Source organism: Mastigoproctus giganteus, chromosome 5 (genome assembly GCF_048544385.1).
Source record: "Mastigoproctus giganteus isolate SK-2022 chromosome 5, ASM4854438v1, whole genome shotgun sequence".
Taxonomy (NCBI): Eukaryota; Metazoa; Arthropoda; class Arachnida; order Uropygi; family Thelyphonidae; genus Mastigoproctus; species Mastigoproctus giganteus.
Window position 1 is genome coordinate 185,186,263 of NC_143579.1, and position 24,559 is coordinate 185,210,821.

The 24,559-nt window shown below is 37.0% G+C and overlaps 1 protein-coding gene across 3 annotated transcripts in view; it reads right to left on the bottom strand.

The window, feature by feature from the left end:
• The window catches only part of LOC150085924 (cytochrome P450 3A24-like), a 120,168-nt gene that overhangs the window by 3,824 nt on the left and 91,785 nt on the right, over positions 1-24,559 (bottom strand). For all 3 annotated transcript variants that reach the window (XM_090373584.1, XM_090373583.1, XM_090373582.1), the window contains 2 exons: positions 22,267-22,410; positions 16,862-17,024 (listed from right to left, as the gene is read on the bottom strand). In XM_090373584.1, the coding sequence (XP_090229710.1) occupies positions 16,862-17,024; positions 22,267-22,410 (307 nt within the window). The remainder of the gene's footprint in view (positions 1-16,861; positions 17,025-22,266; positions 22,411-24,559) is intronic.

Here is a 24,559-nt window from a genome sequence, read left to right on the forward strand (position 1 = left end):
AAAATACTTTTTATATTTCTTAAATTGTGATGTATCCTAATGTGATAGAAAAAAAAAATCTGTCATATTTGAAATCACAGCAACATATTTCGGCACTAGGACCTATTGAAATTCAAACCCCAGTGAACAAACTTAAATTTGTAAACTAGTGTTATTAGTGCTAATATTAAAAAAAAAATAAATAAAAAAATAAAAAAATCCATGTCTCCTCCTCCTGTAGGTACTGATGGCCTTTAAATTTCTCCAAGCCATTGCCCCAACTACCTAAGGAGCAATTTACTTCAGTGATGATTAACAACCTGCAATCAACTTTATAATCCCCTTACCCTAGCTTAAATTTATGCTTCTTGATTCAAGCATCATTAATACAGTACATGAAAATTTGGCCTTCATTCATTTCACTATCATCACACAGAAACTTATAAAGTTCAGTTAGATTCCTCTAATATACCTAGCAAAGTAGCCCAGTAATTTGAAGCCTAAATGTGCCTATGTATGAATGCTCTTTTTACCAATCTTTCCAGATGTGTTGCCCATATTTAAACATTTTCACCAAGCTTGTCTCTTTTTTTAAATATGTGGCAAAAGAATGCTCTTTTGCCACATGTAATTTTTTTGTAATTATCTGAGTTCACATTACTGTTTGCAGTTTTGAAGCTAAAGATGGAAGTACAGGCTCACAAAGAGAGGTCTACTTATGATAACATTCATTTAGATGTTTTAAACAAGTTTGATTTATTAAAGTACCATTATTTTTATTGACAGTCAATTCCCACATTTTATATAAGGACACCTTTGATCTTTCTCAGTTTTTTTATTCCTTTTTATTATTAAGATTTTGTATTGTGTTCTTGAAGTTGAAAATATAGCCTTCCTTCCAGTTATGAGGATGATCTTTCTTATTTTTCTACTCCAGTAGATGATATTTCTTTTGTTGTTTCAAATTTTAACTAAGTTTTTCTGACATACTTTGTCAATTGTTTTGACAAAAAAATTGTTTTTTAACCATATTTCACAGTATTTAAAGATTACTTTGATATCTTATACTTCCTCACTGGACCATTCACAAATGTTCAATGTTTTATAGGCTTTGGATTTCATCACACCAGCCTGTTTAAAGCTATTATGCCTTAAACAGACTTATTATTACGTTAAGCTATTATCCAGTAATATTCACTGATGAGCCGAAATATTATGACCAGCGAGTCGCTATGCAAATCAAAGCAACTGCAGGCGAACTACGGTGCGTGCGTGGGTCTGGACATGGTATAAAAAACACCTGATACTGAGCTCCATTAATCAGTGTTACTCTTGTTCTTCAGATGGGAAAGGCAGCAGACTTAAGCGAGTTTGACAAAGGCCAAATTGTAATGGCCAGATGACTGGGTCAGAGTATATCCGAAATGGCACGGCTGGTGGGGTGCTCACAGTTAGCCATGGTTAGTACCTACCAAAAGTGGTCTGAGGAGGGGGAACCCACGAACCACTGGCGAGGTGTTGGATGACCACTGCTCATCGATGCTCGAGGTGAGTGAAGGCTCTCCTGGATGGTACATGGCAACAGAAGGGCAACTGTGGTGCAACTCGCCAGTAATTGGAATGCTGGTGACGAGAGTAATGTGTCACAACACACAGTACATAGAACCCTGCTGAAAATGGTGCTGTGTAGCCACAGGCCGCTCCAAGTGCCCATGCTAACCACGGTTCACCAGCGACAGTGCCTACAATGAGCATGTGAGCATCAAAACTGGACCTTGAGTGATTGGAAGAAGGCTGTCTGGTCCGATGAATCACATTTCCTGTTGCACCATGTAGATGGCCGGGTACGTGCGCATCGTTTACCTGGGGAAGTGATGGTGCCTGGATGCACCGTGGGACGAAAACAAGCTGGTGGGTGATGAAAGCATGCTTTGGGTGATGTTCTGCTGGGATACCCCGAGTCCAGTCATCCATGTGCTGGGAACTCTGACGTCTACCACCTACCTAAACATCATTGCTGACCAGGTACACACCCTTTCGTGGTAATGGTCTTCCCCTCTGGTGGTGCCGACTTACAGCAGGATAATGCGCCATGCCACACCGCCCAGATTGTTCGAGACTGGTTCACAGAAAATGAGGAAGACTTAGCATTAGCATTAGTAGAGGCATATGATGCAAGAAAGCAAGCTTATTCAGAATCAGCCAAAAAAAAAAAAAAAAAAAAAACCAACCACTACTCCCATTTCACCCCTCCGTTCGTTCGAAATACCTGTCCAGCTGAGCCTTAAATTTGTTTAGGCTATCAACTTCAACAACAAGCGATGGGAGTCTATTCCACAAACCAACTGCCCGCTGGCTAAAGGCAAATTTCTGCACATCTATCCGACATCCGTCCTTCCTCAATTTGAATTTATGCCCTCTCAGGTGATTATTCTGAGCAAGAGGAAGAATCCCATCGGCATTGACCATGCTCAAGCCATTCAAAGCCTTATACACCTCTATCAGATCACCTCGCCGATGCCTAGTCTCCAGGCTCTGTAATTTGCAAAACTTATGCCTTTCTTCGTAAGAGCAACCCTTTGTTCCATTCACTAATCTTGTTGCCCTTCTCTGTACTCGTTCCAGCAGCTCTACATCCTTCTTGAAATGAGGCCTCCAGACCTGTATACAGTACTCAAGGTATGGCCTGACCAATGCCTTATACAAGGGAATAATCACATCCCTGTCTCTGCTAGAAAAATTCCTGTATATCATTGACAAGACACCATGAGCTACTCTTGCAGCTCGTCTGCACTGCTCAGAGAACTTCATATCTGCCTGCACAATTACCCCCAGGTCCTTTTCATTCTCTACCACTGTCAGCATAGTACCACAGAGTTGATACGGTGATCTGGGGTTACTGTTTCCCATATGTAGTACTTTACATTTGTCAATGTTAAACTTCATTTGCCACCTCTCAGCCCATCTGCTCAACCTTTCCAGATCCTGTTGCAGCAGCATAGTATCAGTAGTGTCCTTAACAACCCTGCCAACCTTGGTATCGTCTGAAAACTTGGACATTAAGCCTGATACACCATCATCAATATCATTTATAAATACAGAAAACAACAATGGACCCAACACTGAACCCTGAGGAACTCCACTAATAACATTAGTCCACGTTGAGCAGTGTCCATTGATTACCACTCTCTGTCTTCTGCCACTCAACCATCCCTTTATCCATAGCAGCAATTTGCATCCAATGCCACACTTCTCCAATTTGTGCAGCAGTCTTCCATGCGCAACAGTATCAAAAGCCTTTCTAAGATCCAAATATATAATATCAAAGTTATTCCCTGCATCCAGTTCTTTTGTGACTACATCATAGTATCTAATCAAATTGGTTAGACAAGACCTGCCCTTAACAAAACCATGCTGTGTCTGAGCTATAACTGAATTCTTGTCCAGATGATCCTGCAGTGCTTCTTTAACCAGTGTCTCCATTAATTTTCCTGGAACCGAAGTTAAACTAACAGGTCTATAATTACTTGTGTCAGCCTTTGATCCTCCTTTGTGAATTGGGGTTACATTTGCACATCTCCAGTCCATGGGTACCTCCCCTGAGTCCAAAGAAGCTCTCATAATTATGGCTAGGGGTTTGCTTACTTCCTTTGCTGCCTCCTTTAATATAACTGGATAGATCCCATCCACCCCGGGTGCCTTTTTTATGTTTATCCTCAACAATTTCTCCTCCACTTTCCTCTCAGTTATTAGAAAATCATCTAGCTCACTGCCAATGTTTACTTCACCTACGACATTCCCCTTCCTGAATAACTCCTCATGTGTGAATGTAGATGCAAAATACTCGTTTAGATTGTTAGCCACCTGAGCTGGATCCTCAACTGTTGAACCATCAAACATCCAGTGGACCAATCTGATTCATCCATTTCCTTCTTGAGTTTAAATAGGTAAAAAACTCTTTTCTGTTTTTCTTTGCATCCTTTGCCAAGGATTTCTCATAATCTGCCTTTGCCTGCCTAATCTCCTTTGTGACTTGGTTACAGACCAACTTATATCTATCATAGGCTTCCATGTCACCCATTAATTTGTATGTATCCCATGCATTTTTCTTCTCTGCCATATGTCTCATTAGTTCGTCTGACAACCATTTAGGCCTGAACCTTGAACAATATTTCTTGGTTGGTATGTAAAGCCTGGTAGCTTCCAAGATTAGTTCCTTGAATGCTTCCCATTTTGAATTTGCTGTTGGTAACATCATCAGTTGGTCCCACCGTATAGAATTTAAATACTGTCTCAGACCATCATAGTCGCCTTTACGAAAGCAAAAACCCTTCCCTTTACCTCTGATGGTAGTTACCTCCTTGAGTAAATCCCACTTCAGCACACTGTGATCACTGCCACCCAGTGGTTTCTTTATCTGCAGATTCCTAATGCATGAAGAATCACTACTGATAATCAGATCAAGAGTATTACTCCCTCTAGTTGCCTCCCGAACATGCTGGTGTAAAAAACAATCATCCAATAAATCCACAAAAGCCTTGCTAGTGTGTGAGTGACCAACCCACAAATTCCAGTCAATATCTGGGAAATTAAAATCCCCCATTATAAGATTCTCTGATTTACTGGCCCATTCTATTTCCCTGTACAGTATCTTATTATACTCATCAGAGTCATTAGGCCTATAGCACACTCCTACTCTCAATTTTGATTTACCTATGCTTATGTCACACCAAACTGACTCGACACTGCCCTGTCCATCAATGTCGACTGGCTTCACTTCCTTGGATTTTATGTGTTTTTTAACTAATAGCATAACCCCTCCTCCCCTCCTGTCCTGTCTATCCTTTCTATACACATTGTACTCCCCAAATTCCAGTTCTGCATTCCTTATATCTGTGTGACACCACGTCTCTGATATCCCAACAATATCTGCCTTTGATGTTTTGAGCAAAACCTCAAATTCATCAAATTTATTTACTAAACTCCTAGCATTGGTGTACACACAAGTATACATGCACCTGTTTCTATTCTTAGCTACCCTAACATAACCCATGTGTTTACTTGTACCGCAATGACTTCCAGCAATCTCTGAAATATCCTGCATCTTGTTTTTCAGGCTTCTGCTCATTCCAATAGAAGCAGTGCAAGAATCTCTTTCACCTCTGTCAGTGGCTACTGTTAATCTATTAGTCGTTGTATCCCCCCAAGCTAGCAGTTTTCCGACCCACCTAACACTGCCTCGATAGCATCAGCAAATATTCTTGCACCCTTTCTATTTAAGTGTATCCCATCCCTGTAGAAGCAATCTCTCCTGTTAACAAGTACATTCCAGGCTGAAAAAAATTCTACCCCTTGAGCCTTGCACAATCTTTCCAGGGCCGAATTGATCGACAAGGCTCTCATCATATACTCCCTCCTATTGTGTCTGGGCAGAATTGCAGACACTTTCAAATTCAACCCTACTTCACTTCCAGGTATTGCTCTGGCATCCAAATTGCCCAGACATCAATCCCATCGACCATCTGTGGTTTGTGTTGGAACAGCAACTCCGATCTGCAGTGTCTCAATCACGGACCTTACAGGAGTTAAAGGATCTGCTGGTTACGTTTTTGATACCAGATACCACATGACACATTTAGAAATCTTGTGGTGTCCATGCCTCGCCAAATATTAGCTGTTTTGGCTGCACGTGGAGACCAACATCATATTAGGTAGGTGGTCATAATGTTTTGGCTCATCGGTGTATAAATGCCATTGACTTAATATAACAACTAAATCAGTCATATGTACAACAGCTCCCTTATCAAGGTATAGCATATGGTTCAGAATGTTAATTCCTCCCATTGAAGTTAGCATTAGTAGAGGCATATGATGCAAGAAAGCAAGCTTATTCAGCATCAGCCAAAAAAAAAAAAAAAAAAACCCACTCCCATTTCACCCCTCCGTTCGTTCGAAATACCTGTCCAGTTGAGCTTTAAATTTGTTTAGGCTATCAACTTCAACAACAAGTGATGGAAGTCGGTTCCACCAACCAACCACCCGCTGGCCAAAGGCAAATTTCCGCACATCTATCCGACATCCGTCCTTCCTCAATTTGAATTTATGCCCTCTCAGGTGATTATTCTGAGCAAGATGAAGAATCCCATTGGCATTGAGCATGCTCAAACCATTCAAAGCCTTATACACCTCTATCAGATCACCTCGCCGGTGCCTAGTCTCCAGACTCTGTAATTTGCAAAACTTAAGCCTTTCTTCGTAAGAGCAACCCTTTGTTCCATTCACTAATCTTGTTGCCCTTCTCTGTACCCGTTCCAGCAGCTCTACATCCTTCTTGAAATGAGGCTTCCAGACCTGTATACAGTACTCAAGATGTGGCCTAACCATTGCCTTATACAAGGGAATAATCACCTCCTTATCCCTGCTAGAAAAATTCCTGTATATCATTGACAAGACACCATGAGCTACTCTTGCAGCTCGTCTGCACTGCTCAGAGAACTTCATATCTGCCTGCACAATTACCCCCAGGTCCTTTTCATTCTCCACCACTGTCAGTGTAGTACCGCAGAGTTGGTACGTTGCTCTAGGGTTACTGTTTCCCATATGTAGTACTTTACATTTGTCAATGTTAAACTTCATTTGCCACCTCTCAGCCCATCTGTTCAACCTTTCCAGATCCTGTTGCAGCAGCACAGCATCAGTAGTGTCCTTAACAACCCTGCCAACCTTTGTATCATCTGCAAACTTGGACATTAAACTTGATATCCCATCATCAATATCATTCATAAACACCGAAAACAACAACGGACCCAACACTGAACCCTGAGGAACTCCACTAATAACATTAGACCATGTTGAGCAGTGTCCATTGATTACCACTCTCTGTCTTTTGCCACTCAACCATCCCCTTATCCATAGCAGCAATTTGCCTCCAATGCCACACTGCTCCAATTTGTGCAGCAGTCTTCCATGTGCAACAGTATCAAAAGCCTTTCTAAGATCCAAATATATAATATCAAAGTTATTCCCTGCATCCAGTTCTTTTGTGACTACATCATAGTATCCAATCAAATTGGTTAGGCAAGACCTACCCTTAACAAAACCATGCTGCATCTGAGCTATAACTGAATTCTTGTCTAGATGATCCTGCAGTGCTTCTTTAACCAGTGCCTCCATTAACTTACCTGGAGTTTACAATTAAACTCCAGGTAAGTTAATGGAGTTTACAATTACATAAGTTTACAATTAAAATCTCTACTGCTTCATATAAGAGAATACTGGTGAACATGAAGTCTGCCAAAACTTTTCAGAATGACCAATTAATTAATTTGCACATTTTTGGTTTTCAACAGTCAAGTCGTCAGTATTTTTATATGAAATTTCTTTTCTGGTGGTACTGGATTGTATAGTTTTAATATAATGTGAGCAGTAATATCACATCACTCAGTTGGTCCAAATCAGTTCAGTAGAGCTTGTTAAAAATTCAATAAACTGCAGAAACGAAAAATTACAAATGATATCAGATTAAGAACTGATTTTTAGTCTTACATAATGGTACAGTAATATATATATTTTTTATTAACAGTGAAAATATCAAAATGAATGACATGTATAAAACATTAATGTAACTATTCCATGATGTTTGTCCTGGGATTGTTTACTACTTGTCATTTATTTGCAGAGCCTATATATGAATCAGACTTAAGAAATTCTTAGACTTCTTTAATCACAGCTGTAGGTAGCTAATTTGAGATGTAGGATCCCTCTCCCACAAGTTATTCTGAGTTTTTTAGCCTGCACAAAGTGAGCCTCCTCTACTGGTATAATATCCAATAATGATCACATCTAATGCTGTATGAACCTGCACCATATCACCCGTGTAGATGATGCATCAAGGAACACCCCAAACCAACCAATAACCATAATGGATTTTGCAGCTGCAAATAAAACAGTTGCACTTCTTTCACAAGTCAGTTTTATAGCACTAATTATACATGTGTATTTGACTCTATTCATTTAGAACTGTATATTTATTGGACCAGTCTTTAAGTTGATAATATTATTATGATAAAAACATTTGATAATCTGTTTAATTGTAAAATATTTAGAAATAGGTCAGGCTCCACATTGCTATCTGATCACAAATGCCATACCATGGCTGAGTTAAAAATTCTTAAAAGATTTCATGTTCCAGAACATGCAAATCAGGTTAGCAGTAAAAGTGTGTTCTGCGATAGCCCAGTCATTTTTAGTAATAGTACAGGTACAGAATACATCTGATTAGTTTCCCCTTTCACAAACATTTGGAAAATTTAGAGCTATGAAAAACTACTTGAAAGATGATGGCACACCAGTTATAAGCTGAATGGCCAGTCTTAAATGTGTCCAGAATGGTAATTTCAAAGGTTATATACAATACAATTCAGGAGATAAAGAAAGTTCAAAGTTGGCCAGGAATTACAACATTCCAAAGGATGACTGGTGTGTCCATAACAGTAAGATGACATTTAGTAGTAAGCAGCTTTCTACACAAAAGGCTTCAGGGAAGTGGACTTCATGTGAGACAGCCCAAAATTTATATTCTCCTTGCCCCTCCTACAAGAGAGCTCATATGACAAATTGCAAATGATACTAACAGTCAATGCTCTCTTTGCAGATCAGTTGAGATTCAGTTTTGAAACCAAAGCTCAATGTGTTCTCATCTGGAGATAATGTGGAACGTGCTCCATCCCTCTGAAATCAAGAAAAGGGGACCACTGTTATGGCAGTGGACTGGGAAGGCACCATTATGAAGAGCTGTACTAATGACAAATGTTCTTGAGGGAGATCCTTTACCACTACTCATTAGGTATAGGGATAGTGTACAGCCCATTACCTGTTGAATTCTATCAAGTTGGCTACAATAAAACAGTTATGATAAAGTTGTAAACTGTTCTGGCCTTGGCTGTCTGGATTTATAAATGGAAATTTATTATATCTGTCAACTGTTTCTACAATAAGCAGTTATAAGCAGAAACAGGTGAACACTTTAATATTAAGGGCAGATGTTAATGCACAGTTTACGAGTAGTCAGGAGGTCAAAGAAGTGATATTAAATGCCTTAAAGGATGATTTTAAGGAAATTAAAGTGAGAAACCTGCAAACAATATGAAATAAAGGTGTTTTGATAGAAACAGACAATAAAGACGATTTGAACAAAATAATAGGTTCAGAGACTTTAGTTAGTAAGGGTATTAATTATTATAAGTTGAAAACAAATAATCTTTCCATACTGGTGTATGATATACCCAAGGATATTATAAGCGATTAAATAGTTGAGGACTTATATCTAAAGAATTTGAAGGATTATGGTTACGATCTCGAAGAGGTAAAGAATGGAGTTGTATTTAGATTTAATAGTGGAAACAAGTTAAATTTGACTAACTGGGTTATTGGGGTGGCCCCAGAGTTGTTAAAATGTTTGTTTCTGAGAGACAGAATATTTTTGGGGTTTTCCTCCTATAAGTTTAGAAAATTCACAGTTGTGACCAAATGTTTTAAATGTTTGGAATATGGCCACTCTGCCCAGTACTGTAGTCATAAAACAATGTCATGTGGTCATTGCGCTGAGGGGGATCATGTTTATGCTGACTGTCAGTGCAGGGACCAACATCCAAATTGTGTTAACTGTAAGCATAGAGGTCGTGACTATGAACACTCTGTAAAAGATGTAAAATGTCCACAATATGTTAAAGCCCTTGAATTAGCAAGTACACGCATAAATTATGATAATGATAATAACGATTGTATTAAACAGTTTTGGTTAGCACATAATAGTGATAATAATCAGATATTAAACATAGTTCAATTGAATGGACAAAGGTCTCGCATGGCAATGAATGAAATTAGAATATATGCAATGGAAAACCGGTGTGATATACTTTGTTTGCAGGAGCCATAGGCATTACAGCATGAGCAGAGTTATAGATTGGCCGACTGGGCTAGCTGGGTGGGTATGGTGCCTGCCTGGCAACCCAAAGGTTGCGGGTTCGAATCCCGCCTCGGGCTTGGATCAGAGTAGTGCAAAAACCTTGGGAGGTGCATCATGGCCACAGAAGCCGATGTGCTAACAAAAAAAAAAAAAAGTTATAGATTGGTAGGTTTTCCTGTAACTGCTAAGTCAGTTTATGTTACTAGAGTGAGGCCAAGAGTAGCAATAGTTATTTTTAATAGGAATTTAAACATAACTGTGGTATCAGGGTTGTGCAATCAAGACATTGTTTGCATTCATGTTATTATGCCTGACATTTCATTTTATTTATTGTCATTGTACTGTTCTCCAACAGATAATATTGAATATTTCATTTCATTTATGGAAGGTGCATTGGCACAAATAGGTTATGGCAATGTATTATTGGCTTTTGACATAAATGCTAAATCCAATATGTGGTTCAGTGGTATGACTGATAACAGGGGAATGTGTATGGAAGATTTTATAATATCAAATAATTTAGTTGTACTTAATGAATCACAACAACCATATACTTTTAGCAATGTACACGGACAATCGAATATTGATTTGACACTGGCTTCACAAGATTTTGCAAAGAGGATGTGTCACTGGGTTGTTGATGAGAATGCAACAAACAGTAACCATCGGGCTATATTATTTCATGTAAATGTTGGGGTATTAGTAAGACTTATTATATTAAAATCAATGAGCAGATGAGGTTTGCATATAAAAAGATAAATTGGGAAAAATTTAATGATTCCTTGCAATTGGTTTTTGGTAATGATAAGTATCTGGCTCTGAACACTATGAATGCCACAGAATATGCATTTTATATTCAAAGTGTACTTTTTGAAGCTTTTAAGTATGCAGCTAGGCGTAGGAAAGCCACAGATAAGCAGGTACTGTGGTGGTCTGAACAACTGAAAATTTTAAGGCGAGATGTTTTTTCGGCCAGGAAGCAATTTCAAAGATATAGGTTTCGTGATATAGAAGAGGCTAACTATTATAAGGAAATATATAGGTGTAAAAGGAGGGAATATCATAGGGCTATTTATCAGCATAAGTTAAGATCATGGAAGAATTTGGTAAGAACTGAAGGAAACAGTAACCCTTGGGGACTACTGTATAAGTTGACCATTACTAAAAAGATAGAGCAGGATGTATTTCACACAGTAATAGTAGATGGTAGGGAAACAGTTAGTTGGGAGACAACTATTAAAGTTGTCATAGACAAACTGTTTCCTGAGGATTGTGTAAGTAATGATACTCTTGAACAGTGTGAGATAAGAGCAGATAATAGAGATTATGTCAACGATGAGGATATCTCTTTTCTTACAGCAGAGGAGTTACTTGTAGTCAGTAAACAGATAAATGTTGATAAGACTCCGGGGATTGATTTAATTGAGAACAACAGTATCAGTAAGTTATTAGAGATATACCCTCCAGTTCTGCTTAATATGTATAACAAATGTCTATTAGAAGGCACATTTCCTGTTTTCTGGAAATGTGCCCTTCTGAAATTGTTGCAAAAACCAGGTAAAGTAAAAATAAGCCCCAGGAGCTTGCAATCAATATCGCTGTTACCTAACTTAGGCAAGTTGTTTGAGAGATTAATTTTCCAGCGATTAAGTGAATTCATGAATTTACACCACATTGAGTTGCCATTTCAGTATGGTTTTAGAAAATCCAACTCTACTGAGGACGCAATTAATGATTTAGTGCTTTATGTTAAAAATGCAGATAATAAATATGTTCTTGATCTGTTCATTGACTTTGCAGGAGCTTTTGATTCAGTCTGGCACGAGAGTATTCTTTACTCGTTAAGACAGCTCCATTGTCCAGGGAAAATATACCGGGTTGTAATAAGCTATTTAACTTCAAGGCAGATAATTGTAAGGGCACAACATTTAACTTATAGGAAATTAGTGTCTAGGGGATGCCCATAGGAATCTATGTTGGGTCCCCTATTTTGGAATTTGGTTCTGAACCAATGGCTTAAATTGAGACAAACAGTTTGCCATAAAATAGCATTTGCGGATGATCTGCTTATCTGTGTGCCTGGTAACTCAAGAAGGGATATTGAAGAGAAGGCTGCAATGGTTCTTCAGAGTCTAACATCATGGGCTACTGTAAATAAATTAACTGTTTCAGAAGAAAAAACAGTCATGATCTTAGTTAAAGGTCACCTTGATATCAATTGACCACCAAAAATTTTGTTAAATTGTAAGTAAATTAAATTTGTTACCCAAACTAAGTATCTAGGTGTTTTATTAGATGCTAGGTTAACTTTTGTTCCACATCTGAATTATTTGATGAATAAAATTAAGCGTTTTAGTGCAGCAGTAATACGGATTTCTACATCAGAGCGGAGGTTACGTAGATCAGTTTTAAATCTTTATTATATGGCAGTTTTTCTGCCAAGGCCTTCATAGCCAAGTGGTCAGGAGCGAGAGTGCAGTAGTACATGCTCTTTGAGTAAACCGGGGTTCAAGCCCCTGACTGCTAAATACGGTTGATCTGCCAACCCGCACTGGACCAGTGTGGCAGATTATGGTTCATTTCCCTCAGCATGAATTATTGAGGAGGCTTCCATCCTGCAGTGGCTTGATAATGGCTGCAGTTTATTTTTTTTTTTTCCAATAGTGACTTATGTATTCGGTTACCATATTAGGAAGCATAATATCATCAGTGTTGGTAACTTGTGTGAATAAGATTAAGTTTAAAGCCAAGTTAAATTCTGTGCAAAGTACAATGCTGTTGGCAATTCAGAGGGCTTGCAGAACAGTATCAACAAATGCCCTGCAGGTATTAGCGGGCCAAATGCCGTTAGATCTTTTTATAATATATAGAGCTTTCGGTTACCATATTAGGAAGCATAATAATTTCATGTGCTTAAACATTGTGTGTGACCTTAACATTCACCCTAAGGTTGAAAAGAAAGGAATATATGCAAAGTTAATGGAAATCTGGCAAGCCAGATGGACGGATAGTATTACTGGTGCAGTCACCAAACATTTTATTCCAAATGTTTCTTTTTCATGTTAAAAACTGAACAAGTGGTTTTTTCCTAGTATGGAGACTTCTTTCCTAGTATGGAGCATGGTTCTTTGAATAGTAAATTATATTATTTTTGATTAAAGTCGAACCCTTACTGTGTATGTGGTGCTGAAGAAACTTGTGCCATGTATTGTATGATTGTTTGTTGTATGAGAATTACAGAGCTCAATTAAAGAATGTAATTAGTGATTTGAGATATGGAAATGAAAATAACTACTTGTCAGATTATAATAAGTTTGTTGCTTTTCAAAGGTTTGCTATTTCTGTATTTCTAAAAAGAAGACACAGTTATCAGCCTGAATATTTGTAAACTAATAGCTATTTACTGTATAGATTTTTTTTTTTTCTCTCTCCCCCCATCCTATTCTTATCCTGTTTTTTTTTTTTCATTTATTTTTAGTTTATTATTACTTTTTTTTATTTTTTTAAGTATTTATTTATTATTTATTATTATTATTTTTTGTTGTGTTTGCTGGCACTATGTAAGTAACTAAGTGTGGGATTGTGGACCAGGAAGGTGTTTTTTTACTTTTTATTATTATTTTTTTCCTCTCTGCCCATAGGAGTAGGAAACTTTGATTCCTGGATACCTGTGCAGGGAGGAGAGATTTATTAGTTTATTTCATTAATATATAAATATACATATTTTTTATTTATTTATTATAATTTTTTTAAATTTATTTATTTATTATTATTATTTTTTAATTTATTTATTTATTATTATTATTTTTTTCTGGCTCCCAGCCTTGGGAGTGGGATTGCTGGCGCCCTCTGGTCTAGCACTTCTACCAGAGGGTGCAGGAATTTTGTGCGGTCACCACAGACAGTACAGTAGACCTAGGCCCAGCTCCATGTTCATAAGGACGAGCGTCAGGTAGCAGTTATCCTAGGTGATGACTGCTCTCTGGTGGCTGGGTATCCTGTATAAGGATAATAAAATCAGGGATATTAGGTGGATTTGGACAAATGTCTAGGGGCCACCAAAGACAATAATAATAATAAACTGTTTCTACAGTTGGTTTTGCCTATTTTGGTGGATGGAAAATGAGTTCCCAAGAAAAATTCCTTTAACCCTCACCTATGGCTAATTAATTCAACCATGCTATGGAAAAGCTCACAAAATTCCCTCCTGTTAAAATAAGAAACACACGAAGGCCCTTTTGGCACTGTGTGGAAGAACAGCAATTTGCAACAGTTGTGCTGTGTACTAATTTTCTGCATTGTTATAGAAGAGGAGTAGAATTTATTATCACAAGGCCCTACAACAACCTTTGTGTCAGCATGACAGCTCATTGTGCGAGTTTCTTCGTTGTTTTGTTTGTTGGGGGTGATCTCCTTATTAAAGATCTTATTAGGCAGGACTGGACACTCAGTTTTGAGTGATCATGATCTTCTAATTATAAATCATTAATATAGAGGAATACTTCCTTTCAAACTCCAATATGTGTGCTCCACTGGTGATATAAATAGAAATATTAGATGCCATAGCTGTAAAAATTCTATCACATATCTTATGGAAGAACATTATGTCTCAGTTATATTGAAGCTTCAATAATAATAAATTTATCATACTTGAATGATAAATGAATATCAACGGGAAATTTTAGGGTTTTTTTTGGCAAACAAAAACTTTTTTGAAATATGAGATAATGTGTGATAGATGCTGGTAAAACATATGAAATGAAAAAGACCACAATCAGGTTTTTAAGTAGATTATCTAATCTGGTTAAAAATATTCTAGAAGAGTGGTAAACAGAGGGGAATATTCCTATACATAAGAAACTATTCTCAAGTTACAGACTATCGATGCCTGATGCAAATGTGTACTGTAATAGCTCAACACAATTTGTAAATCTTAAACACTAAGTTGAGATCAGCCAGTACATGGAAGTAACAAAGATTTTAGCAGTGTCTTGTTTTTGTTTATTTTGATGACTTTGCAACATGTCATCAAAATTTTTGCAGAGTCTTGATTAAATCAGGGTATCTTTTACAAGCTTGTATTTGAATACGACAACAAGAATATTGAGTTCCTATGGAGGGGGAACTACAGAAACAACTTTGCAGTTTCACACTATTAATTGCAGCTCATAAATTTGCTTTTTTGTATGCTTTCTTTACAAATGTTTGAGAGAAAATATTCATGATACAGTAATTAAAGTAAATAAAGTGAATTATGAAACGACTGAGCTTCAGTTAATTTAGGCTTAACAGTCCTACATAAAAAGAATTAGTAATATTGCATGGAAATACAAGTTGGAGAGTGCCTCTTTTTTGTCCAAGTTAAAGTTTAAAAGACTTAAACATAGAAGTAACTGCAAACTATATTTCACGACAGCATCATGAGTCAACGTTAGCTTCTATGGAAGAGGTAAAGTTCAGTTGTATTGCTATGCAAGACAATATAATTAGAAGAGCTTTTATATCTGCTGAGGTGATTTGGAATAAACAATACCACATTCATAAATATTTGATCAGGTAAAACCTTATATACAGGGTGATTCACTACCAGTGCAACAAACTTGCAGGAGTTGTAGGGGGCACAAAGACAAATCGGAATCACATAGCATTGCAGGGTCCGAAATGCCTTCATCATGCGGTAGAGGACGTTGAATGGAATGACGTGAACAGCGATCCCTCTGGAAGTCAGCATTTGCGAACCACTTCCTGAGGCAGTAGGATGGACGAGTATTCAAACGTTGAACTGGCCGACATGCACCTCGTGTATGGAGCTGTGGACTGTAATGGGTGCACTGCTCTGCGCTTGTACCAGGAACGTTTCTCACACAGGCGTGCTCCTCATCATACGATTTTCGCATGTGTGCAAAGAAGGTTACGTGAGACTGGTTGTTTCACGAGAGGTACCATGAATCGAGAGCGAACGACGAGGATGCCAGACAATGAGGAGAATGTCCTACGTCTTGCAGAAAGCAATCAGAGTACGAGTACTCGAGCGATAGGCCAACGATTGGGTATTTCCCAATCCACTGTATGGAGGATACTGTCAACAAACCAAATGAGTTCATACCATCTGCAATGCGTCCAATCGTTGGAGCCTGTGGATTATCCACTCCGGAGGACTTTTGCTACTTGGTGTCTTCAACAGAAACGGTTCGCAAATTCTGACTTCTAGTGGGATCGCTGTTCACGCGACATCCCGTTCAACGTCCTCTACTGCATGATGAAGGCTTTTCGGACCCTGCAATGCTATGTGATTCCGATTCGTCTTTGTGCCCCCTACACCTCCTGCAAGTTTGTCGCACTGGTAATGAATCACCCTGTATACCAAATCATGCGAAACATTTTGCATACAGCACGAGTACAAATTATAGAATTGATTGCTGTGTATTTCAAGCTTCTGCGCATTTTTAACATGCTGACCAGTTCTTCAAATTGCAACATGTTTAAAGTTTTCACTAAAGGTGCTAAATTATCGCATCAAGCAAAGAAAATTATCAATGTTTATTTAAAATTTAATGTTGACAATCCCACCAACGCTGTTCATACATGTAATTTTTAATCTTGACATTAAAATATACAATACACACACATATATAGTCTTATTACACACACTATACATCCACTAATTAAAAAAATAAAAATAAAATACATAATTAAATTTATATATGCCATTATAAATATGTTTTCACTTGAAAAAGCCAATCAAACAGATTTGAACGATCCACCCTTCCATGCACATTAAAGCACTTGGAACTAGGTAAATAGGATGCCTCCATAGATTCAACGTTGACTCGTGCAGCAAAGTATAGATGGTAATAATAATAAAAAAAAAAAAGGTAAAGGTATATAAAGAGAGATGGCAATAAACAAATATACCTTTGTCTCCGGACAGACAAGAAATCTAATGCCACTTAGCACAGTAGCCATACACAATTTGATTTCCATTATAGCAAATCTCTTTGCAATACAATTCCTGGGTCCAGCACCAAATGGTAGATAAGTATATGGATGACGTATGGTTTTTGTTTCTGGAGAGAACCTAATTAAAAAGATAATACTGCTTCTAAAAATTACAAACAAACAAATACTAATAAAACACCTTGAGAAAATGTTTGGGCTTCTTTATTATTTATTTAGTTATCTACTTTTATTAGTTATTACAATAAATAGAGCGTAGTATCCAGATACTTCAAAGGTGACTTGATTGAGGTTAATAAGGCTCCAAGAGGGGTTAATAAATTGAATGAAGGTGGAATTTTCACTCTATAGAGAATTCCAGTGCATGGGGTATAAATTCAAATTACTGGGGAAGAGGATTAGATTAGATAGTAGAAAGTTTTCTTTTAGCCAGCAAGTCATTGATTACTGGACAGGTTTCCTTCACAGGTAGTTAGGCTGACATTGAATAAATTCAAAGATCAACTTAAAGATCAAAGATAGTTACTTATGTCAGGAGGGTAACAAATAATTTTAAATTTCTTATCTACTTGTTTTTTTTTTTTTTTCTTTTGGCCAGTGCAGCAAAAGCCTGTGGCTTCCTTGTACTATATAGCTATTATTATTACTATTTACCATATATCCACAAAAATTCATTCAAAAAATAACTTAATACTCATTTTTCTGTTATATATGCTCTGTTCTTAGTGTGCTCTTTATAAAAATAAGTCATTTTATGTGTATGATTAATTAAGATTAGTATTAGTGATGTGGTACAAGGAATCCTGCAGCTTTTGCTGTCCTATGTTAAAAAAAATTAAAAATAACAATAAATAAATAATAAAAATAACTGTTTGCCTCCCTCCTAATGTAGGTATTTAACCAGTTGAACTTTAAATTTCTTCAAGTTGTCAGGCTCAATCATCCATAGAGGCAAGTTATTCCTGTAATTAACAACTTGCTAAAATAAAACTTCCTACAATCCAGTCATTAGCAAAGGCACATGATGCAAGAAAGCAAGCTTATATAGCATCAGCCAAAAAAAAACAAACCCTTATTTCACCCATCCACTCACTCCAAATGTTTGTCAAGTTCTGCCTTGAATCTATTTAAGCTATCAACTTCTACGACAGATGGAAGTTTGTTCCAGCAATCAACCACCCACTGGTTAAAGGCAAACTTCTGCACAGTCTAAACCTCTTCCCCCATAATTTGAATTTAAGACCTCTAATACTGGAATCATTTATAATAGTGAAAATTTCACTATCATTCATTTTACTTTCTCCTTCCATAATCTTACACACCTCAATCAAGTCTCCTAAGGTGCCTAGTTAACAAGCTCTATAATCCAAATATTCAAAGTCTTTCCTCACATGGATGCCCTTTTGCCAATCTCATTAAGCATGTTGTCCGTCTTTGGATCCTTTAAAGAAGCTCAATGTCATTTTCAGATGTGTTCAAGTACTCCATACTTGAACATGGTATTCCAAGTGCAGCCTTACACAACTGTTTTATACAGTGGGATTATGACTTCCCTATCTCTACAAGCAAATGTTCAATAAATCACTGATAAGACACTATGAGCTTTCCTTGCAACCTCTTTGCACTTCTCAGGGAACTTCATGCCTGACCATGTTGTAACTCCCAAATTCCTTTCTTTCTCTACTGTTTTTGCTTCAAACCCACCAAGTGAGTGTTATTTTGGGGTTTCTATTCCTGAAGTGTAAGACCTTGCAATCTGGTGCATTAAAACACAGCTGCAACTTTTTTGACCCTCCCTAAAGTCTATCCCTAAAGCAGAACTTATCCTGAATAAGTTCTGCTTAGTGCTAATCATTAACTACTCTATTCATCTTGACATCATCTGCAAATTTTGATCTCAGAGCCTGTATTCCTTTATTGATGTCATCTAAAATATCAACAAAGGAATACAGGCATCAAAATCAAAAACAACAATGATCAAATCTCAGTACTGATCCTTGGGGAACCCACTTCTTATGTTAATCCAATGTGAAGGGTAACCATTAATCAAACCCTCTGCTTCCTGCCCTGCAGCCATCTGTGATCTAGCTATGAATTTTTCCCATGACTTCAGCATGTTCCAGCTTATACAGTAACCTTTGCTGTGGGACTGAGTCAAATGCTTTGCTGAAATCCAAGTAAACAATGTCAAAATTATTTCCTACATTCAGCTCACAAGTGCCTGTCAAACTAGTTAAACAGGTTGGTTAAATATGAATTTCCCTATTAAAAAACTATACTGTGTTTCCTTTAGAATTCCATTTCTATCTAAATCTCTAATATTACGCCCTTGATCATTGCTTCCATGATTTTATGTATTGCCTATACATAACTACCTTTATGTATAGGCAATACAACAGCAATTCTCCAGTCCAGTGATGCTCTTGCTGTTAAGAAAGTTAAACTGGAAAAAATAGAGTTTCAAAGAAAGACACTTAGAGTTGAGTGATTAGTGGAGTTGGGACAACAGAGGAAACAGCTGAATTCGATAGAATGTAGTTGATTGAGTCAGGGAAGATCAATAAGAGGAGATTCTAAATTAGGAAGTCTGAAAAGGAATATGAGGGCAGATATTTGCAGAAGTGCCAACTCTGAAGCAAACGGAATCAAAGAGCAAATAATTAGGACAACTGAGATGGGTAAAAGTTGAGGCAACTGACAACTGGGATTTTGTTAGAAAACAATGGACATCACTGAGAGTGGAACTGGGACCACATCTGTGAAACGAATGAGGACGTTTTTGGTTGTTTCTGGACATTTCAGGAATTCTGTGTTAAGTGATAAGTGTAAAGATTATCATATAAGAAGAAAAAAAAATTGATGTTTATTTGTACTGACTGCATGGTATATTTTTCTGTACAAGTTTAAAAATTAGAGGCTTCCACAGTCAGTTGACATATAAACTGAAACTACACTCACTGGCTCAAAAATTTAGAAACCTTTATTCAATATCTAGTAGGGCCACCTTTTGCCCATATGGCCATGGTATGGATTCCACTAGGTATCTGAGGGAACTTAAATAGATTCAAGACAGAACTAGACAAACATTTGGAGCAAGTGGATGGGTGAAATTAGAAGATTTTTTTTTTTTTTTTTTTTTTTTTTTGGCTGATGCTGTATAATATAAGCTTGCTTTCTTGCATCATGTGCCTTTACTAATGCTAATGCTAAACTTAGCTCTATATTTGACCATTCTTGTGGTCAGCAGAGAACTCTGAAGCCAAACTGCCCTTTCCAACATATTTCAGATACTTTCAATCTGATTCAGATCTGGAGAATTAGAGAGCCAGGGTAGATGTTGAAAGTCTTGGAATGTTTCTTGAACCATATGAATTGGTGTGTCAACTTGAAAGAATCCATTGTAATATGGATGAAAATGAAGCACTGCAGGATGAAATTTGTTAAATATGACAGAAAAATACTCATTGGAAATAACATACACACCCTTCTATTGGTGTGAGTAGATCCTGTTCATACAAAAAGAACATACCCCATACCATGATACAACCTCCAGCTGCTCAAGTGATAAACATGAGACAGTCTGGATGCATAGCTTTATGAGGTTCACGCTAAACTTTCATTCTATTATTTGTGCAAAAAAAGTGTAAATTGAGACTTGTTAGACCACATCTTTTTCTGCTGTTCCACCAGTCTTGGCACTGGTAGAACAGTGGTAGCTCCATTATTCTAGTTAAATCTTTAAAAGAAGAAGTAGTTTTCATATAAGCACATGACTACCAAATCCTAGATTTTTCAACTTCCACTGCCCATTCAGTTGTAAATGGGTCATTCTTTGCTTCAACTGAATTTTTCAGTGATATGTTGCGCACTGTACCTTCTATTATGATGAACAATTTTCTTTGAATTCTAAAGTCCCATTCTTAAGAGTACCAACTTCTGCCACCTTTATTCCTCTTAGAGGCACATTCTTCTTTAATCTTCCACTCATTGTATGCTTTTGAGATGAGTGCTTTGGACACACCAGTAATTTCCTTTCTTTTCTAAATGGTGGCTCTTGCTAAAACATGCTCCAACAATAACACCTTTCTGAATGGAGAGATCACCTGTCTCCACCTGTTTTCCTAGACCTTCTTAGTTCATTCACTCATGGGAAATGACTGGATTGACTGAGAAGCTCAGAAAAGATTATCATATAATCTAAAACTAAAATGTATTCTTGAAGCCACAAGATTTGTTTAGTTTATGTACTGTGTAGTACCAAAGTTTCTTTGGGATTTCAAATTGCAGTTTTCAACTTTTGCAAGCTTACCCATATTAAGCTTTTATTAATTCTATAAAGAAAGTAATTCTATATTAACCTGTGTCACATGGGGATGAACATGAGCCCATTAGCTCTTGCATTCTAAAATCATTGTTTTCAACAAGGAGTAACTCAGTATCTCTAAAAATTCCAAAAATATCTTGAATTGAAGTAACCCTCAAAAGCGCAAATACTTGTATACTGCTATCAGGTTAATAAATCAAGACCTGCCTTCATTTTCTCTTTGAAAATATGAAGTCTGAGTGAATTGTCACAAGTAGCAAAACTAGCAGGCTATGTAATATAATATCTTTATCATAAAGAGGTGCACACCATGCGTCTGACTTCACCCAGAAGATACAATTTTATATTTTCACACTACTGGAGAGGGGAAAGTTTGCCCTTTGCCTGCAGGATGTCTAATATCCTGTGGTGATGGTTGGTTTTCATGTACTGGTCCAATGCAAACTCATTTGAATCACCTTAAGGGATCAGGTCTTCAGGAATCTTGTATGTAAACACTTGGGCTGGCAAACACTGGCCATATATAGTTGCTCATGGAGAATGGTGAGTGTTTGGTCCTATGCTGAACATTACGAGTGTAGACAATTACACTGTACACGACCTGTCAGAGGTGCAACCAGTTACTTCATAAAACTGTGCATGGCTCAACTGAAATGGCCCACAGCATAGTGTGCACACAGGTTACTTCTGACCTGCCACTTACTATTTAATAATACTTCACCTAATGTTGACACAATTCAAGGGTTGTATTCCGTTTCATTTTTCATATCTCATTAGACTCTCGTGGAGATTATATCTGCAAAATTTTAACTCCTTTCAAAATTTCTAATACCCATAAATGGAAAGAAACTTTATAATAATCTGATGGCTTTATGTAAGCCCTGACAAGATGGAAACTATAAAATTCAGATTAGCAAAAAACCAAAATATTTCATTATTGATTTACTATTATTGTGACCCACAGTAATAGTAATTCAGTAATAGTGTACTATACAGTTAATAATACTGTATTACAAAACTGGATCATATTTAAGATTACCTTGTTGGATCAAATAATTCTGGTGAAGGATAATATTCCGGATCATGATGGATGGCATATACTGGAATGCTCACAAGCATATTTTTTAAGAGGGTAACACCTGTATCTCCTAATTTATAGTTTTCATCTGCTGTCCTCTCAATGCTGCAGAAAACAATTATATTACCATAAACAAAATTAGCAAAACAGTCACACATTAATTAAATATACATGTGGCACTTCCTGTTCTCCCCAAATTTCTATTATTTTATCTCTTCCCTCATAACTATATAAATTCTTGCCAATAGAAATTTCATTTTTAAATTAACTTTTTTGCATTGAAAGTTTGTGGTAGGGAAATGAGAATTAACTGTCTTATAAAGAAAGGAGATAGAATGACTATTTGCACATCCACTGTAGCAGTTGCAAAAATGCTGTTTTATGTCAATTATCAAAAGCATGTGTACCTAAGCATGTTTATTATTATATACACACACTTGAAAAACAAAAGAAACTAAACTTCTTTTACTACCATACTGATGCTTGTAATTATCACACTTTTTATACCAGTTCTGCAGTCTGAAAATCAGGGTAATTTTGCTGATGCTGTAGAAAGCAAGCTTCTATGGCATAAGCAAAAAAAACCCCTTCCCCTTTCACCCATCCATTCACTCCAAATGTTTGTCTAGTTCTGCCTTGAATTTATTTAAGCTGTCAACTTCTACAACAACAGATGTAAGGTTGTTCCAATAGTCAACCACCCACTGGTTGACTACTGGAACATCTATTCTACAACTGTCTTTCCTCAATTTGAATTTATGTCTCATCAGGCGATTAATCTGGGCAAGAGGAAGAATCCCATCAGCATTGAGCAGGCTCAAACCATTCAAGGCCATATACACTTCAATCATATCACCTCATAGGTACCTCTCCAGACACTGTAATTTGCAAAACTTAAGCCTTTCTTCATAAGAGTAACCCTTTGTTCCATTCACTAATCTTGTTGCCCTTCTCTGTACTTGTTCCAAGAGCAATATCAATCTATTGATATTGCTCCTGGTTCTCATCTTGGATAGACTCATCCTGGTTCTAGTTCACCTATCCTTATTACATACCTGGATATGGTTTGAAATTTTTTTTACCCATTTCCCTGACAATGGTGTCTCCCAATAAAATTAAATCCTCTTGAACCAGAGCAGTATGCATTTAACTATTCTTTTTCTGCAGCCTGAATTGGCAGAGTATCACCTGACAGGTCACTAGATACATGATTTTCTGATGAGTTCTGTTTCATATATGTTTCTAGAGGGCAAGCACCTGTTTCTTCAATAAAAAATTCATCTAGTAATGTACCTTGAGATTGTACATTCCTCACAACAGGAACAAAGAAAAGGATCATCAGTTGAGCTATGATTTTCAACTTGATCAACCTTTGAATAGTTGCTACAGGCTATATAAGCAATAAAAAAAAGGTCTCTGTAGCTGAGTGGAAGTGCAGTAGCACACACATGGGGTTCAAGACCCTGACTGCTAAATACAGTCAATCTGCCAACCCACACTGGACTAGCATGGCAGATGATGGTCTAGTTTCCTCAACATGAATCGTTGAGGAGGCTTCTATTCTGCAGTATACTGATAATGGCTGCTGCTTATGCTTACCTTTATATAAGCAACAAACTCACAACTCATGGTAATTGCTATGGCTATTTCCATCTAAGTCATGATACCTTCAAACAAAGTATTCAACATGGATCACGTAATAACCAAGTTTAGAAAATATTACAACTAAGCATATATTAAAAATTTATGAACTACTGAACACCAGAATTTAAACTTACAATAAACCTAAAAGAATGTAACTCACCAGAATTAGCTTTATAAAAGGTAAGAATTAAATTTACAAAGTATCACAGACAAACTTCAGAAGTTATCAAAATTAAATTTATAATATAATAAAGAAATTAAGCAAAAGCAAAAATTAGCCTACTTTTTTTTTTGGGTAGTTGTTGGCGCATCGACTTCTGTGGCCATAATGCACCTCCCAAGGTTTTTGCAGTACTTTGATCCAAGCCCAAAGCGGGATTCGAACCCATGACCTTTGGGTTGCCAGGCAGGCACTTTACCCACCCAGCTCGCCCAGTCGGCTCAAAAGCAAAAATTAGTCTACTATATACCTTATCCAAACTACTAATCATTTAGACTTTAATCCATCATCTATAGAGCAAAGAGACAGAAGTATCTATTTTCTGTGACTACCAATTGCTGAAAAAGGAAGTTTGCAGTCACAGATTTAACTCTATAAAATAAACTACAG